The following is a 14881-nucleotide window of genomic DNA, read 5'->3' as shown; positions in this document are numbered from 1 at the left end:
TCAACAACACTGATTTTGTGATGTTTGTTATTTTCTCGTACAGCCACATCAACAGCATCAAGTGAATTGAAGTAAAATGAAGTGGAAGAAATGAGAATGAGGATTAATTTGATAATTTTGTTGAGATATCTAAAGTTAAAAAAGATTTTGTCTTAGCGTACGGTATATACGGATGGATTTTGTCGTACAATTATGCATAAAATAAAGCAGCTTGAAGCTCCTTTAAAACATTGCATGATTTCAACTGCTATTTTGTATGTCGAGCTATGCTACCTTAGTGTTACTATTGTGTGGATGGTCATAAAATTTTATAATCATGAAAGCTAAAATTACAGCTGTATAAATACACCGCAGAAGCTTTAAAATTTGAATAGGGATTAAAGCATGAGCATTACTATTATATAGCATGACATTTAATTGAGTTTTAGGAATTTAACCATAAAAGGTTACGTTCCTTCGTCTATTCAACCATTTGCTCTATTTTAGCATAGAATATTAGACTGAATATTTCACGAACCTCAGATGCTTTCGATCATTTTTCAATAATTTCTATTTATTTTTGTATAAGGCAGACACCCTCGAGGTAAGCCTTTTGTTGAATATGAATAATTTATAGAAACAATCGATAATAATTGCTATTGATTTAATTGTTTCTATATTCGGAAGGGCTTTTTAAGCTGAATTGATGCTTGGATGATTTCTAATGAATTTTGTTATCATGGCTTATTCAAGGTTCATTGCTACATTCCAAATTCTTGGCCCGTTTCTTAATCTAATGTTGCCCAGAATCACAACATTAATCTTTAAGCAAATGAAGAAGGATTCAAATCGACGACTTTCGAATTAAAGCACCAAATGCGAGACTAGAGCTTTAAGGAACAGTGTTCGGAAATTACGTAACTCTCTAGAGGAAGGGAGTTCCAAAGCGTTAGATTTATGCTTAGGGGGAATGGGGGAGAGTTTACTAAGCGTTACGTAGCTTCGAACGCTTCCTTACTGATTACTCCTTAGATGAACTTTACTCAAATAGCGATTAGTCAAGAACAGCAGACCTGTACTTCCAGCATTTTAGAGCTGCGCAGGTTTGCGTAAACCTGCGCACATATGCGTAAACCTGCGCAGACTTGAGTAGATCTGCGCATACATGCGTAAACTTTTTTTTTGATAAACTTGAGTAGATCTTCGTCCAGATCTGCATTTTTTGTCTTCAGGTCTGCAGTTTTGAACGAACTATAGACTAAAATTATTCTATTTCATCTCATAGCCTCTTTTATCCACAATTCCAACTGTCCCAAGTCATGTCAGGGGACCTAATTTATGAACAACCCCTAATCACATCAGTTAGAAACTTCAGTAATTTTAATGAGACGAAAAGTCTGGGAAAAGACTCATGACTAAATTAGCTTAATTGTAAAAAATTATACATTTTAATTGAAAGCCCAATTAGGCATACAATGTTGTAATGGTCGAATGATTTAGCGAATTTTATCATTAACCTTGTAAAATAATTATTTAATTAGTCAGTACTTTGCAAAATTGAGAATTGAGAAGAAGGAAAAGATTCGCAAAATTCTTAAAAAGTAAATACTTGAAAGCTAGCTCCTTGAATATTGCCTAGTTCGGCACATAAATCAAGCATAATAGCCCATTACTGCTATCTTACTATCCTCCTTACTTCCAACACATCATCAAGTGTTCAAACCTCGTTCCATATATTCCCAAAGTCAACTTGCTTCAAATATTTAATAATGCAATTTATATGAATGCAAAGTATTATAAGTTAATAAGCATTTCCTTATTATTGCATAAGAAAATTACCATCACTCGACAGCACCTGGTACACAAAAACCTTTTTCCTTCCCCATGCCTTCATTTCTATTTATTTATTTCGATGCAAAAAATTTGTACCAAAGAGTAACTGTATGTATAGTTTTTCATATCCCACATCAACCCTTCGTCAATTTTTAGGTCAATGAGAGGAAGGTGAGTATGAGTTTGTTGAAGATTATTGGCACTGAATATTCTACGTGGAAATTTCCTTTTTTTTATACCGGTATCGATTTTTTTCATCACTTCTGAAAAATGAATTTCATCGCTCATTGATTATTTTTTTTGTTGCTTGCTTTCATTGCGGCATCCGGTATTGAGGATGGTTTACAGCATTTTTAGCGTGGTTTTGTAGGAGAAAAATATGTTGGATGTGATGGAATCTTTATATGTATCAGATATATTGACACAATGAGAGTATGTGGATTCTTTATGTCGCTAGAGCAGTTAGAGGCAACCAATGTTTCGCGGCACACAGGTGGGCCTCGAAAAATTCGTTGAAATGTTATAAATCATATGCCAAGTGTGATTTCTGTCGAGACATTTTGATAAGGAGAATCTGCTGAAATTAAGACATTAGCAACTTATATCATGGAGCTATAAAGTGATCAATGATTTCACTTGTGCACCCAGATTGCGACCCGAATTTTGAAGCATTATTTGATGAAATAAACGACGCACTTGTCATCTTAAGTGACACAAATGAAAAAGGTTCAGCTATGGAGCTTTAAAGGTAACGTCGAGATTATTCATTGACCCCCAAATGGAAATCAAATCCGTTTGATGCACATACACTGCTAAATGTATGCATCAGTAGGGTAATTTTACTTAAAACAGACTCGAACCTGGTAGGAAACTAAGGTAGGCTTGGAAAACAGCTTCAAAATTAGAGTTATTAAATGGTTTAACTCTTGAAACTGTATTAGCTCGCCTATCTGAATGGCAGAATCCGGATGTCGGATACAAATTGGTAGAAATCAACCATTAAGGTGCTATCAGGAGAATATCACGTCTTACAGTTACTACGGCATTGTTAAGGCGCTCTAGTGTACAGACTGAGCTTTTCGGGTGAGTTATTGATGATGTCGATGTTTTGACAACATACCTGAGATGCAGAAGCATAGTCAAGCTTTAATTTCATCTCGATGGACATAAAACTGAGGAATATAATTTCTTGAACAGACAAAGGGCATGCTCATTAAGAATATATCACAAAATTGAGCATTCTCATTAAGTATCCTCATAAGTGTACTCATTGAATGCATCCGCTCACTTAAGTGAGTATTCTCATTGTCTGTTAAGGTCTACAAGCCACAGATTCATTATAAATTAGACAAACTTCTTCAAAATTTCCAAATAAATCAAGCTTATTGCATACATCACGCAAGCTAAATTAATTATGCGCCACAAAATTATCTTTTTATCCAATTCCTCTAGTTTATTAGTTCCATCCACATCAGTGCATGAATATAATGTTCTAAGCACAAAAATAATAGTAATAAGAACAACAGCAGCATCAAAAATGTAACAAGCAATAAAAAAGTTACAAAGAAGATGAAAATAACATGAAGAAGACGAGTTAAGGAAAGAAATAACAATGAAAGGCGTGTATAGGATGGTTTTATAAAAATTATATATAATTTAGAGAAGTCTTTGTACAGAATAATAACAACAGCAGTTGGCAGTTGGAAGAAGAATTTGAAGGCATTTAGGCATATTTGCGGCATAAATCTTTCTTGAAGAAGCAACAACAACATATACACATATACGAAGTAGCACGACGGGCGTCGAAAGGGATGAAAGAAAGAGAAAAAAAAAACAATTTAACAATTGTTAACATCATTACACGTTCCTCAATTCATACATCCAACATCCAGTTCCTTACGATATTTTCTTGTATAATTTCAAACACATTTTTCATATTTTAGCTTCTTTTTCAGTTTCTTTCTTTTTGCACGCTGAATGGTATTTATGTAAAATTTATTTTTATTTCTTCCACCACCAGCAAATGTGCCAAGCTTGCTCGCTTAAGTACGCTCGTCTCATTCTTCTTCATCTGGGTATTTTTTTTTTGTTTAAAGTAATTTTCTTTTCACTTTTTTTCTGTTCTTTTCCGTGTGCCTTCAACAAAACAATAATTGAAATTAAGGAAACTGACGTCATGGTTGGAACGGAAGTATGAGGAAGCTGGCATCATTACTTGGTCTGGAGGTGGAAACTTGCTTGATGTTTTCAATTGAAAGAATGAGTTTTGGAGTCTTTTTGGGGATGTTGTAGTTCTACAATTATAACATTTTGGGTTCTTCTTAGGAATTGGTAGCCTTACAGCAGTTTTAAATGAATTTTCCAGGAATTTGTGAGGAAGACATGCTGGAAAGTGAACGAAAATGCTCGCCATTGGTAGAAATTCTCGGATGGCTCACGACGTCGTTTACGTTGAGTTGACATTGCTAATTAGTCCAGTCCTGTGCTCATTTTGTTGTTTTCTTTGTATGAGTTGGGTTCGGAGATTGTAGGTTGTAAAGCTGACCATTCCTGCTCTGTTAGTGTGCCTGTCCCTATTTAGGCAAGGTTTGAATAGTCTTCTGATTATAATCTATCCATTTAAGTACTTATCGAACAAATGAGAATGAACGGTAACCGGGAATGCCACGAGAAAGTATGACATTTGGCCAGCTTCGGAGTTAGATTTTGGATTCTTTAATTCCATAACGACGTAGAAATGCTCAAGAATCCGGGACCTAGCTAGCGAGACTTTGGCATAAATCAGATTTGATGAAATCCAATTTCAGACCAGAGTTAAGTCGGCCTGGAGTCAGATTTTTGGCCATATCTACGACGTGTGCTTTCCGGATATCTAATATGTGAACAGCCCCATGCCAAAATGTTTGAAAATTTCAAAAAGAACCAGATTTTCATAAGAAACAAATTAATTTTTTTCAAGGATATTGAAGACAATTCATTAATGTTTCCGAAGAAAAAAAAATCAAAATTCTTCTTAGATTCCACAAAAAACATTTAAAATCTCAACAGTTTCAATACATTAAAAAGAGATTTCTGTAGAAACAAGAAATTACGAAGAAAATTTTTCCATTGTTGCGTGGCAGCATTTAAAGAATTCATGAAAAAAATAATAAAAAGAAAATTCCAACTTTGAATATTATTCTCGCTTGCTCGCTCACGCCAAATGAAGAAGAATGCTGAAGCAATTCCTCAAATAAGGCGAAGAGAAATTTTTTTTCGCCTTTCTCCTTTCCTTTTAATTATTTTCAAATGAGTCTGGGCAAATGGAATGGGTTGCAAATGATTTTTTCTTCCCCGAGTGACACAAATGACGCAACATTGACGAAGCATGGCAGCCACATGAGCACCACATGATAGCCACATAGGCACAACATGATAGCCACTTGGATGCAACATAGTAGTCACTTTGATGCAACATGGCAGACACTTGAACGTAACATAGGAGCAACTAGCACGCAACTTGGACGCAACATGGTAGCCACTTGGACGCAACATGATAGCCACTTGGATGCAACATGGTAGCCACTTGGACCCAACATGATAGCCACTTGTACGCAACATGTCAGTCAAATGGAGCCAATATGGTGGCCAATTGGACGCAACATGTCAGTCAAATGGAGCCTACTTGGTAACCATGGTTGCCATTTAGACGCAACATGGTAGCCACTTGTACGCAACATGGAAGCCACATGGAGTCAACTTGAACGCCACATGGCAGCAACTTGGACACCACACAAGAGCCACATGAACGCCACATGGCAGCTATCTGAACGTCACATGACAGATTTTTGGATGCAACATGGCAGCAACTTAGACAACACATGTGTCGCTCGGGTCCTCGACTTTCTTTTTTCCTTCATTATTTCTCTCAATATGATGCTACTTCTGCTGTTCAAGCTTTATAATTATGCTTCATAATAAAAAAAATTGAAAGCATTTAATGAAAATTACAGACTTTTAAGCATCAGAGTGCCACTTATTCCTTAATTATTGTATTTTGAACTTTTTTAATATAATTTTTTTCTAAGAATGCAATTGCTCATTCTATTCAATTTTCTCGCCAAGTGCTTAATTACTTCCGTTTATGCTGCTGTGCTCCAACACAATAAAACCTGATGCAAAATAGAAATTAATTTTTTTCTTAAATATTGTTGGAATTTTATATCCAACGATTATGCCGATGCATTAATAACGAGTTAACTGGATGGTAAAATTTTTATTTAAACATGCCGACACGTGTAAAACTTTTTTTTTTATTGTTCATTGGATATTCATAGAAGTCAGTTCAATTTCGTTCAATTCTTTACCATTTATAGCTATCCCATGCATTATTGATGAGGATTTTTTTTTTGTTCTTGATAATTTTTTGTAAAACAAACTTTTGTGGATTTATTTAAATGGAAACCTTTTGGACATGATGTTGGTTATGGCACAGTGCTGCTCAGAATATGCTTCAGGATGCATTACTGTGGTAGGGCCGTACTGTGCAGGGCAACATGCAAGACCATAATGTTGCACCGTGCAAGACCACAATGTTGCACCGTGCAAGACCACAATGTTGCACCGTGCAAGACCACAATGTTGCACCGTGCAAGACCACAATGTTGCACCGTGCAAGACCACAATGTTGCACCGTGCAAGACCATAATGTTGCACCGTGCAAGACCATAATGTTGCACCGTGCAAGACCATAATGTTGCACCGTGCAAGACCACAATGTTGCACCGTGCAAGACCACAATGTTTCACTGTGCAAGACCACAATGTTTCACTGTGCAAGACCACAATGTTGCACCGTGCAAGACCATAATGTTGCACCATGTAAGACCATAATGTTGTACCATGCAAGCCCGTACTGTTGCACCGTGCTAGATCGTTTTGTTGCACAAACAAAAAATCATCCATATCATATTCAGCCTTAACTCACAAATGTCTATATTTAGTCGACAAAAGATAGCAACGCTCACTAGTTGAATATACGTAAATCTTAATTGCCATAGTTATTATATTTATAGCTTTATGGAATGAAATTCAATGCCCTCTCAAAACACGATTTACATGACGAGAATATAAACTTACAGATTCATAAAAGTAATAATTTTTCAACATCCATACACAGTCAAGTGGAAAGAATATCCTTGAATGTGCGTACAATTTTTCGTTTTCACGTTTATTAAATTTAGTCCGCAACAAAAGAGAGCTACATGCTGTACATATGATAATGTATGATATAAAAGGATATAACATGACTCAGCAGTTATTGCTATATGTTGTTATTGAAAATATAAAGTGAAATGATGATAGAACGTACGCGAAATTTGATAATATTATGATTATGGATGAAAAATTATTTCTGTGTCTATATAAAATGACGCACGTGAAAAAATTATCTATTTTTGGATGATTTTCGCACTAGCTGTTTTATCTCTTCATCTCACATGCTACACCATCAAGTATTTATGAGCATTCATTATGCTACAAAAAATTATTGTGTTTAAACATCAATTTTAATTGCAATTCAAAACATTTACTCGAGGGCGGATGTATGATGCGGGATATTGTACAACATTTCGACTATATGGCATATACATACAATGTTCAGGAATTATTGTTGAAATTTCCATTTAATTTAATTTAATTTCAAAAAAGTTTTTCAATTCGTACATCAATTCTGGTTTTTGTGTGGATGAAAATAGAAGGAATTTTCATTGGAATTCAACTAGTAATTGCTAGGCAGACACGACTGTTACAGTAAATTGCTGTAAAAAGAATGCTTATATGGGTTTGTGTCAATGAGGATAATGGTTCTTTGGAACTGTGTAGGTTCTCTGAATACAGAATATGTAATTTATCACTAAATAGATGCTTAATGCAGATGTGAACAGATCAGTAACCTGACCCAAATGAAAAACTACACCACAATCCATGTCAAGGAGCAATACATTCGATTTGACGATCAAAAATCCAGCCCCAGGCCAACCTGACTCGGAATTGATGCCAAATATTATTTAAATCCGGCATCGTGCTAGAATCACATCGACCTGAGGGCAGTTTCGGATCTACTAACCGATTTGAACTCGAATTTAGACCTGGAGGGTCGGCGCGACTCTGAATTGGTGCCGAATTTGATTAGAAACCAGCAACATGCCAGAGTCACAACAGTCTGAGGCCGGATTTCAAATCGACTGACTAACTTGAGCTTATCGGGACAAATAAAGTCGGCTTCGCTATGGAACCGCTTTTAATGGATGTTAATAAGTTTATCCGTGACAAAGACTTAAAGGATACATTGCGGAGCCACCTTCAATTGCGTCGCTCGAACAGAGAGTGCTTCCATTTGATGTTAGGAAATGTATCAGAGACGAAGCCTTGTCGGAACCCTTTGTAGTCGATTGAGCACGTAGATCATAGCCTCTCTTTGGTGGTTGCATGCTCTATAGTCGTCAAAAGATTAGTTTAGATTCCCTTATATACGTTACAGTTTGAACTGTAGATCTGATAAAAAACAATCCTTATCTGAACAGCACAACATGTTCGCTAAGCCATCAGGTCACCGGAATTAACTGCAAGATGCAAATTTATCCTGAGGGCTGAATTCAACCCAATTTTACAGTAAAAAGTGCGTTTCATCGCATTGTGCTATGGAAGTCACTACTTATATGCTTATAAGCTCAGTCTCGAAGAATATAGTCCACAACAATGCATCATTAAGTCTAAACATCTATAGTTCATTTCATTTCAACAGACTAGTTAACATCTCTGCAAACAATTGAGCATTGATACATTTAAAGTGTCAAAATGTCCCAAAAAACCAATAAATAAAATTTATATACAAAGTTTCTCTGCAATGCTAGTTAACAGCTATCAATTAAGCACTTTAGTTCTTCACATACTCATACTTAAATTGTCCCTTGTAGATCACATTCCTAAATGGTACAAGAGCGAGTGAATCGAACGTAATCTCTGGCAATTCAATTAATTAAACTTAAAACAAAAACTGCAATCAGCCTTACCATTCTTATCCCTTTCATTCAGCATTTTGCCATTAATCAAGTTTATGACTAGAACAAGTTTGTAGACCAAAACACTTAAATATTCATTAAATTTCATTTTCAATGGGTTATATTTCTCTTAAACATTCATTAAATATTTAGGAAAACTTTCATAGACCATAATGCATAGACACAAACGACGACCAAATTCGTGTTTATTTCCTTCCTTGTGGATTTTCATATTTCAAACAAAAACTTTTTTCTTTTTTTTTTGTTGCACACTTTTTGTTTTCTCTTTCATTATTCTCCAGCCACAGTCCACACATTTTTCACTTCATTGCAATGCACACATGCATGATTTGGACTTCTATTACACAACACAATGCTGGATATTTTTCTATTTATTTAAACTTTTAATTTTTTGGTTTTTTTTTTTGTTTCACCAACAATCATTAAGTGAGTATTTGCACTATTCTGTCACATTTCATGTCCTTATATAGATATACACAGCATATGGATATAGATATGTATTTTTTTGACAACATTTTTCTCTCCATTTAACCTTTTCTTATTTCCGGAACGACGCGTTCGGTCACAATTTAGTGTCAATTTCATTTCTTTCTCTTTCTTTTGTTTAGTTCGTTCATTTGAACTGCTCGGGATGTCTCAGCTTCTATAAAGATTGGAATTGAAAATCGTCATCAGATCGAATGAAAATTATTATTACTTTTAACAAACGATGTGGAAAATATAATATAAATTTTATAGTCTCTACTTTTGTGTGATTTTTTTCTACTTCTTTCTTTCATTGGCAGTTTAAGTATATTATTGACTGGTGGAATGTGAAAGGAGGAGGAGAGTGGGTTTTGGAGTGTTATTTGATGTTTGACGTTTAGATAGTTTAAAGGATAACTTAAGGGTTGATGTCCATTCAAATTAAAGTTAAATTGGCTTTAATTTGAGTCAATATAGACTCTAACAGGCAATTGAGTACAACTCATGGAAGGCTGGATAGAGCCAATTTCAGGAACCGACTGAGGAAGGCCATGGATCACACTTGATCTGTACGGCCAGCAAACTAAGTAAGTAAAAGTACATCTGAAGTGAGTCATGCTTCCCAAGAGACACAAATGATTAACAACAAATGGAAGTTTCCTGTTTTTGAACAGCCATATAGACACCAAACAGAGGCGACTTCCATTTGAAGTTAATAAAAGAGGTTTAAGAGTTTTCTTCTTCATGTGTGTCACTCGGACTCTGAGTACATGTATCTAGGTCCAAAAAAAGAAAGCTGATTAATTGACAGCCTAACCCCCTTCCTTTCTCCCTGAATACGTACTTGTAAGCAGCAGAAAATCTTTCGTTTTGTGACCAAAATAGTAAGAAAATCAGATGAAACGTTGCCGTTAAAAATGTAAAAATTGTCACAAAATCATAATTTTCACGGGGTTTACGATAACGACTGTTCCTTACAAATTCACTGCTTAAATAAAAAAAAGACATCCACTAAGGATTCTTCTATGCCTAAAACAATGAATTTTCTTCGTTCTGGATATTTCGTAACAGACGGAGATCAAGGATCAGAATCCCAATTTTTCGCGTTACCTAACAACCAAACAACCCCACAACACATCCTTTAAATCCACCTTAATTCTTTAAAATTCTCTAACCTCCCCCCTCCACACCCCACCAGACATAACATTCCTCTTCAAATAGCAGCAAATGTTTCTTCCACATTATCCGGATATTGCAATGAGAAATGTTTTGTGAATAAGATTGGATTTTTTCATCTTCTTCTTCACTCGTGTGTCGATGAAGGAATAAAAGATAAAAAAAAGTTCTTTTACTTCTTTTTCTTCCTCATCAGAAAAAAAAATCTTTTGAAAACGACCTTTCCTACATGCTCATCGTTATTGAACATTAAAGAGAAATGAACTTTTGAGAGAATGAATGGAAAGGATAAGGATAAAGAGGGGAGGTCAATAGGGGTTAAGAGGATGGAAGAAGTCTTAGTCAGAGTTGGTAGTGAGATATAGACTAGCTCAGTGGTGGGAAGTATCGAACAAAATCACGGCATACGGTTCATAGAATAGTTTTTGTGGTACACCTGTGTGCCGCGGTACAAAGGTTGTCCATAACTGAACTAGGTCATGTCCTCAACGAGACTTTAAGTCTTAGGTTTTGGAAATTGGGTGTTTTTCAGTTATGGAGCCAGTTTCGGACATTATGGCAAGAAGTTCATCGATCAATTGATCTGCAGATAGTAATCTGGAAGGGACAAGATGTAGATTAGAAAGAAAATCCCACAGCAGGCTAGATTGGGCTCAAATACGTTATAACTAGTTGATGGCAAGTTAATGTCCAGTTGATGACTAATATTATCGTATTTTTGTGCACTCGAAGGGGTCGGTAGCATGAATTTTGGACCAAATTGCATGACTATTCTTAGTAGACTTAATATACTCTATACCAGTGTTTCTCAAACTATGTGGCGCGGCACATAGTGCAGGGTATTGGAATTGGCTTACCACCAAGTTGTGCCGTGGAACAGCTTGAACAGCACTGCTCTATAATCACTAAATCCACCAAAAACCTCAAAAAACAGCATCACCTCAAAAATGCGCAAATTTGTACCATTCTCATAATCTGCATCAAGATAAATCTCATAAAAATTAATGCGAAAAACCAGAACATACACAGCTTATTATAGTAATCCATCCCACATCACAAAAAATTGATCACATCTACCCCTGACCATACAGACAAAAAAAAATTCTTTCCGCCTTAATACAGATTAAGGAAATTATGATTAAATATTGTGGAAATGCTGAACAAAAATTACATTTTATTAACATTATGCATTCCATTAATCTCTTAAGTAGCTTCTCTTCTCTTTATTCCGTCATTTCTTTATACCCTTATCAAATTCATACGGTTAACTCATTCCAACTACTTTTCGTAAAAGTATCCATGCTTAAACCTACAAAACGTCGTCTGACTTAGTCAAAATCGATTTTTAATATCACAAAGAGCAAGAAAAAAATTTTCTAGTTCACTGAATGCATAAATTAATATTTTTTTTCCTTCTTTTTCAGTTTCGTTATGGAATTTTGCACTGACTTCCCTTGGGATGATTTTTTGAAGGAGATCATGAGATTTGTGGGGAAATCTTGTGGAAAATTCAGGAAGATTTGACCTCAATCTAGTTGAGAATTATGGAATTTTGTGAGGTAAAGGTTGTGATATATGAATATTAGGAATATGAGGGATGTCATTGAAGGGTAAGAGGCTAATCTGCGCAATTATTGTCGGGATAGTCTTGCTTGAATCGCGCTGTTTTGATTGTTTTTGATTAAAATGTCCTGATTTTGTTTCATGAAATTTCAATACCCTTAAACCAAGAACAGCAGGTCAGCATTTCCTGGATATTAGATGCACAAGCCTACAGTTTCGGCTTTACCTTTTGGTTCGTCCAAGGCTACAGACTTAGAGTCAAATACAAACCTTAAATGATTTGCAGACTTTAAAATGTCAAAAATTTAAGTATTTTGTGACATAAATCTGGTTTTTGAAGATTAAATATTAGGACACATTAAGCATTTTCACAAAACTTTGATGGATATCCTGAGGTTTCTGAGCAAAGTGGAAGTTAATGAATCAATTCATATACAGGATATATTTCAGTACAAGTATAAGACCTCTGTAACCGAGTAGTTAGACGACAAATCTGATATTTGTCACTTTTCTTACAAAAATGTGGGCTCGATTCCCACCTCAAATCGATATCCCAGTCTCCTTCCGGTCTCACGGTCGATATGACAAGGATTCATTCAATGCTCACAGCAATACCATATTCTTAGTGTTTGAGTTCAAAACCTCCACTTAAAATTATTAAAATTCTTTAAAAATTGGAAAATTCCTGAGAATTTCTGACAGTTCCCGTTACATTTATGAATATAAGGCGGCACTTAAGGCAAAGAACATTAACATTATGACAATAAAGGGAGCTTAGGTTGCTTAAAATCCCCAATATTCATACCCATCAATCACAAATCTAGGTCAATAACCTACAACAACTCACATCAACCATTCACTTAATCTTGACGAAGGGCACTCAACCAACAATTTACCTTAAAGAAATATTAAGCTAAATTTCGAAGAAAAACTCCATCCAAATCGCATTACAAGACATTCATCCTCTCCGCCACAAAAGAACAAAATTTCATCAAATAATATCAGATTTTCATGTAATTGACTTGAAATAATAATCGGGTATAATGTCCAAATAGCTTTAAACGACCATTCAAAGTATTCTTTTATATCCCCAATTGAGTTAAAAATTTTATTTTGATTTTTTAGACATAATTTGCTAAATAAGATCAGCATCAAGTCACAGTCAAAAGCAAAAAATACTTCACACAAGGGTGCACGTCGATTCCTTTTCGAATGAATTTTTATTTCATATCGAGAATCAGAAGGAATAGGAAAATTATGATGAGATTGTGTGTATGGAATGAGAGGCATTTTGTAGGAAGCTAGTCACAGTGGAAATAAATGAGGAAAATGAGATTAAATAGCCATTCAGTTTTGTCATGCTTGGTGACCTCCTCCCCAGGATTATGACATTGGACCTATCTCTATGAATAGTTGTTGGATATAAGAAGAACCGAATATTGTTTTGATTTTTTTTTATGATTCTCCAGATATCGTCTTTTTATTGTGCGACAGACCAACTCGAAATGACAATGATGAGATTGACGAGATAGCGAAAATGAGAACAGCAGAGGAATCGGAGGATCATTTTGTGACTTTTATGAGATTTATATTTGATTTTCATTGCTCTACAAAAATACCAAAAAAATATACCGGAAAGAAGGAAGCAGAAAAATTGGATGCCGTGACGAGTTCTTGACATGGGGATGATAGGAAGAAACAAAACGAGGAAGAGGAAGTGTGTTTTCAATGTCTTTTGTGGACATAAAGTATATGACAAGGAGTGACTATTCAGAAATTTTCTATAAAAATTGTTCTCGAAGTTGGAATTTTAAGAATTTTTTGGAGGTGGAGTTTCTTGGAATTCCTGAATAAAATTGACAATTTTTATTAAATTTACAAGATTTTTTTCTTATTTCTTCTTAAATTGGCTGTGGATACTGTATCTGGGGGGTTTAGAGTGTTCTATCTTTTTTGTTAGCAAGACTGTAGGCAAGACATGATCAAGGGAGCGTTCTGAAATTACTGAATGCTTCTTTAGACTTCCCTACAGCTACTGTTACGCTTTGAACTAAAATGTGTACTTTGTAGCAAGATTGTCTTACCCTCTTCTTTGTGTCATTAAATTTTAATAACTTTTGAATGCCACAAGAAGTTAAATGACATTAAAACAGTGGTGGGCAACCTTTTTGTGATTTGCCGCAGAGTTTGCTTGACTCCATTGAAGTCTGGACTCCACTAAAGTCTGGATTCTAAAAGTAATGGATTCTAAAGAAGTCTGAGCTCTACTGGAGTTTGAACTCTACAGAAGCCTAACCTCTAATCGAGTCTTTACTCTACTGGAGTCTGAACTCTCCTGGGGTTTGAATTCTACTGGATTCTGTTGCCTACTGGTGTTTGAATTCTACTAGTTTCTGGACTTTACTAGAGTTTGGATTCAACAGGTGTCTGGGCTCTATTGGAGTCTGAATTCTATTGGAGTCTGAACTTTCCTCGAGTCTGGAATTTACTCGACTCTAGAATCTACTTAAATCTGGGCTCTACTCGAGATTAGACTCTACTGAAGTCTTAATTCCTCCAGAGCCGGACTTTGGTGATCGATTAGAGTCAATCCTGCATTGTCACATCTCAACCCAATCAAATTCACCACCAGAGTCTATTTAATTCAATTTGTATGTCCAATACTGTTATAGAATGTCAAATTTTACAGAATATCCAGCATGAACCATAAAATATTAAACAGCAGTGCTTTAAAATTCAACTATAACTTCCATACACACAAGTCTCTCTACCTTTCACCCTCAAATTTTCATAAATTTTCACCCA

General features: G+C 35.3%; 1 protein-coding gene across 2 annotated transcripts in view; it reads right to left on the bottom strand.

The window, feature by feature from the left end:
- Positions 1–14881, bottom strand: part of LOC139093699 (neural cell adhesion molecule 2-like) — a 79081-nt gene that overhangs the window by 47428 nt on the left and 16772 nt on the right. For both annotated transcript variants that reach the window (XM_070644507.1, XM_070644506.1), the window contains exon 2: positions 8864–9515. In XM_070644507.1, the coding sequence (XP_070500608.1) occupies positions 8864–8960 (97 nt within the window). In that variant the 5' untranslated portion in view covers positions 8961–9515. The remainder of the gene's footprint in view (positions 1–8863; positions 9516–14881) is intronic.

This window comes from Chironomus tepperi, unplaced genomic scaffold (assembly GCF_022539635.2).
Source record: "Chironomus tepperi strain 1889 unplaced genomic scaffold, CSIRO-AGI_Ctep_v1 contig_337, whole genome shotgun sequence".
In the NCBI taxonomy this organism is placed as follows: domain Eukaryota; kingdom Metazoa; phylum Arthropoda; class Insecta; order Diptera; family Chironomidae; genus Chironomus; species Chironomus tepperi.
This window is presented reverse-complemented; position numbering and strand designations above follow the sequence as displayed.